This window comes from Parasteatoda tepidariorum, chromosome 7 (assembly GCF_043381705.1).
Source record: "Parasteatoda tepidariorum isolate YZ-2023 chromosome 7, CAS_Ptep_4.0, whole genome shotgun sequence".
In the NCBI taxonomy this organism is placed as follows: Eukaryota; Metazoa; Arthropoda; class Arachnida; order Araneae; family Theridiidae; genus Parasteatoda; species Parasteatoda tepidariorum.
Window position 1 is genome coordinate 26,354,430 of NC_092210.1, and position 4,448 is coordinate 26,358,877.

General features: G+C 29.2%; 1 protein-coding gene across 1 annotated transcript in view; it reads right to left on the bottom strand.

The window, feature by feature from the left end:
- The window catches only part of LOC107456324 (Limb expression 1 family member lowfat), a 171,568-nt gene extending 167,560 nt beyond the window's left edge, over positions 1–4,008 (bottom strand). Inside the window, exon 1 of the mRNA XM_021144480.3 lies at positions 3,525–4,008. Coding sequence (XP_021000139.1) covers positions 3,525–3,699 — 175 coding nt within the window. The 5' untranslated portion in view covers positions 3,700–4,008. The remainder of the gene's footprint in view (positions 1–3,524) is intronic.
- Between the last annotated feature and the right edge of the window lie 440 nt (positions 4,009–4,448).

The following is a 4,448-nucleotide window of genomic DNA, read 5'->3' on the forward strand; positions in this document are numbered from 1 at the left end:
TATATATTATATTAAAATAAAATTAATTATAGAATAAAATATAGTTAAAATTATAGCTTGAGTAAATAAATCAAACATGTAAAACCCTGAGCCGTAAAAAGAATTAAACACTGCAATGGAATAGATATTTAATTACTTTTTATTTACTACCTAAATGTGTATTGTTGTAAAATGAATATTTATGGTAGTTTTACGCCTGCACTGCTGTGCTCATGATATATTAAAAGCAACTAGATAAACCATCACCATTTTACAAAGCGGTATACTAATAGCGATGTTATCGTATTCGATAATTAACGTATTTGATAATTATCATCAAAGATGATTATCATATATATGTTTATATTGAACATTATTCTAAGTCTTGACATTTTATGTGATGCATACCTTTCCTCCAACTATTACAGAATTTTTATGGATCCAGAAAATACTTTTTACAGTAGAAGCGTATATTATGTGTAAATACTTTAATAAATTAAATTGAAAGAATTCTGTCCACCACTAAATAGAAAATATTTAGACATACAGATGAAGAACGAATTTAAAAAAAACCGGGCCTCCAGTGGTTCCTTGAAATTGTTATAGTGCTAGTTAGCATATTATCTAAGCAATGGAAACTTACATTTTAGGAACCACTTAAATGGTACTTAATAATAATATTACTTAAATGCTCATTGAATTACAAAAATTCTGTCTACTACTAAATAAAAAAAAAATTGACTTAGGAATGAAATTTAAAAAAATCAAAGCGTTTAGTGATCCTTTGAAATTTTTATAGTGGTAGTTAGCATATCATCTAAGCAGTAGAAGCTTACTTTTTTAAGAACCTCTTAAATGCTATTTAAATATTATTGATTTGAATTAATTCTGTCTACGACTAAATAGAAAAATTTTTAACATATGCAAAGGTCGACTTGAAAAATTTAGGGTGTCCAGGAATCCTTTAAAATTGTTAAAGTGGTAGTTAGTATATCTGCCAACGACTAAATAGAAAAAATTTAAACATATACAAAGCTCGACTTGAAAAATTTAGGGTGTCCAAGGATCCCTTAAAATTGTTAAAGTGATAGTTAGTATATCACCTAAGCAGTAAAAAAAAACAGCCTTTTTAGGAGTCACTTAAATGCTATGTATTTCAACCAAAAAAACAACATAACTCATTACATGTGTTCGAGGTGTCGAATTAATTTGGTGATCAGCAATGTTTCATGTTTATTTTTTGAAAAATCTATTTATTTTAAGCATTCCAGCTTCAATTCCTTACCACTGGGATATATATTTCATGGGTTAACTCCAGAAAATTTTCAAGGGATCAACTCCGAAAAAAATTTCATTAAAAAATCTATTTATTTTAAACATTGCGGCCTTAGCTCTTTACCACTGGAATAGATATTTTTCTCAATGCTAAAATGCTGAAAAATATGGTGTATATAATAGCGTCAAAACAACACTATTTTTTTTAACTATTTATTTGAAGCTTAAACACGGCAGGGATACCAACTTCTCATCAAAAGTTATAATAAATTTGTAGCGAATTAAATAGCAAAACTTCCAGTATAAGGATACTTTTACTTTTCAAAACAGTCATCACGAGAAGTTGCATTTCTTATGATACTTTGAATTTTTGATATGTAGTGGTGGAAAAATTGTTTAAAATGAAAAATACCAAACTAAAAATAACTTACATTTCGTTACCACTAGAAAATATTTTTTTTACAATCCGGAGGAAATCGGCATCTCTGACCCTGTTCCGACTTGCTTATATTATAGTGCAAATATAATCCTTTTTTTCCTTGAACATTCTTAAAATATTTAATTTTTTTTTTCTTTTGAAGAAAATTTACACCCGTGAAATGCTTGCGTTAAATGAACTACTCCGTTCAGGCAGCAAACATTTGTTAGCTCAACTCCGCTATTACAATTGTAACTGCCACAAAACATTCATAACCATAACTGAAAAGTATGCAACTTAAATTCGAAAACCTTCATTTTGCAACAATTTAAAATTAAAGTAGTAACTAAAACAATAAACAAATCATTATTCTTTTTTAAAAATTGAAGACCTCATTATAAGAACACTGATAAAGCACGAACAAAAAAAACTTAACAGATTAAAAAGTTGACGAACAAGACAATTAAATACATGGGATTGCTTCTTATTTTAATTGCTACTTCGATTTTAAAAATTAGTGTCTTTAGAATTTTATAATTAAGTACTAGTTTTTTGACAAAGATTATTTCGCAGTATAATTAAAGTCTTGTGTTTATATTTCTCTTCGATTATAGTTCAAATCAAGATAATTATTCTACCAATTTTTTCTTCTAAAATTTCAAAAGTGACTTGCAAATTTTTCCCCAATAAGATGATCATAACTACCAACTATTCAAGATGAAACTTTCAATTTATCGCAACTAATGTGGAATATTTTAAGAAACAGATGTCCATAGGTGCTAACTTGTACGGCAATTGAGAAATATTTTTTATATTTTAGCATAAGAGTCTTAATTTTAAAAATTAAATCTTAAATTGCTTTACCTACCAGCTCTTAATGTCTTTTTGAATCACAGATGCGAGATATTTCTTATTTTTTATTTAACGTGATATCAAAATTCAGGCGTTTCTATTTCATTATCTGATCAAGTTTCATTTCAAATGATTTTGACCACTATTACAAATAGATAGCTATACATATAACTGTAACATAATCATATACGGTTCCAACTCTGACAAAATTTCATTTCAAATGATTTTGACCACTATATAGATAACTTAAACATACATAGAAATGTTATGATAATCATATACGGTTCCAACTCTAATACATAAGGCAGGTATCTCTAATACATTCGTAAACGTGAATGAATCTTTGTGATATCTTTCTCTAACCTGTTCTTCAAAGGGGTTTATAATGGTAGACGAATGTGCAACAATAAGTAAAATTAAATAAATCAAATCCATTCAAATAAGTTTTAAATAAAATTACGGGAGTAATCCTTTTTGAATGAAATTAAATTTCATTCAAGACAACATTTAAAAATCGCATATAGTAAAATATTTTGTTAAAACCTATGCACGCTTCGGTGTCACATTGGTACACCTTCATCAGTAGGTTAAGTATCCGAACAATGTGACACCAAAAGTACATTTATCCTACTGATGAAGGTGATCGAAATGCGTATTAATTAGATTACATTTCGGTATCACATTAGTACACCTTCATCAGTAGGATAAATTAAATATCAAAGTGACACCATGTGTACATTTATCCTACTGATGAAAGTGATCGAAACACGCATAGTTTTTCATAAGAAATTTTACTATTTGGGATTTTTAAAATGTTGCTTTCAATAAAATTTAGATTTTAATCATTAAAATTTTGATCATGGTCGCTTTTTTTACCTCAATTGATTCAAAACTTTTACAAATTTGAAATTATTTTTTCGTATCTTTGTATTGCATTTGATGAATAGTACTAAATAAACAATTAATCTGTATTAACATGAAAAGTAACTTCACCACCTACCTCTGCCATATCCATGAGTATGTTTTGCGAAGCTGTTGACTACAGCATCCACGGCTTCCTTTAGGATGGTCTTGGCCCGAGCGTCGGACACCGAACCCGTCACCGAATTTGTGCGGCGGCTCGGGGGGACAGGGGGTGCGGCTTTCGTCTTATGTCTTGCCATGTTAGACGTCATTCTATTTTGAAAACGAAAATAAAAGAACAAACTCAACTACTAGTCACAACACACAAAAATAAATTGTCAAGCTGCGAACCTAAAGCAGAAAAAACACTGCTTTCAGTTGCAGCGGACGTCTTCGAATTCGAGACTCTTTCGAACAAATTGTTATAAAGTTGTTATGAGATCCTTGGGTCACTATGTATAAAAAAAAAATGAAGGAATATAGAGGACTGTTCGGGACGCTTGAACCTACAGCTCTGCCTCGAACGCCCAACTACTTGTTGTATCTTGAGTCGTCGGATTAGGAGAAGATTTACCCCTGTTTCAGATAGGTGGCGCACGAAGTAAATACTTCTATTATAATTATTCAAGGTAGGAAGAAATTTGAAGGTAAGGTGGGAACATCGCGCTCGTAGTTTCTCGCCGTGTTTGGCGATCCGAAAGAATTTCTATAACTATTTTTTTTTTATAATTATTTGCTGCAAACTAGCATGATACGCATAATGTAATTACAACTACCGCTCTTAGCTAAAGTATATTTAAATTCTCAATTTCTATTTTCAAAAGAAAGCAATATTACATTTAGTTTTCAAATTTTATACACCTTAAAATTGAGGATAAATTGTTCTATTTCAAAGGAATTATGTATTTTAAATATATTATGCGTATAAAAATTTTCTACTATAAAAGTGTAATTATATATTATAAATATTCAATAATTATTGCACGACAATTAATAATTAATTAATAATTATTATATTATA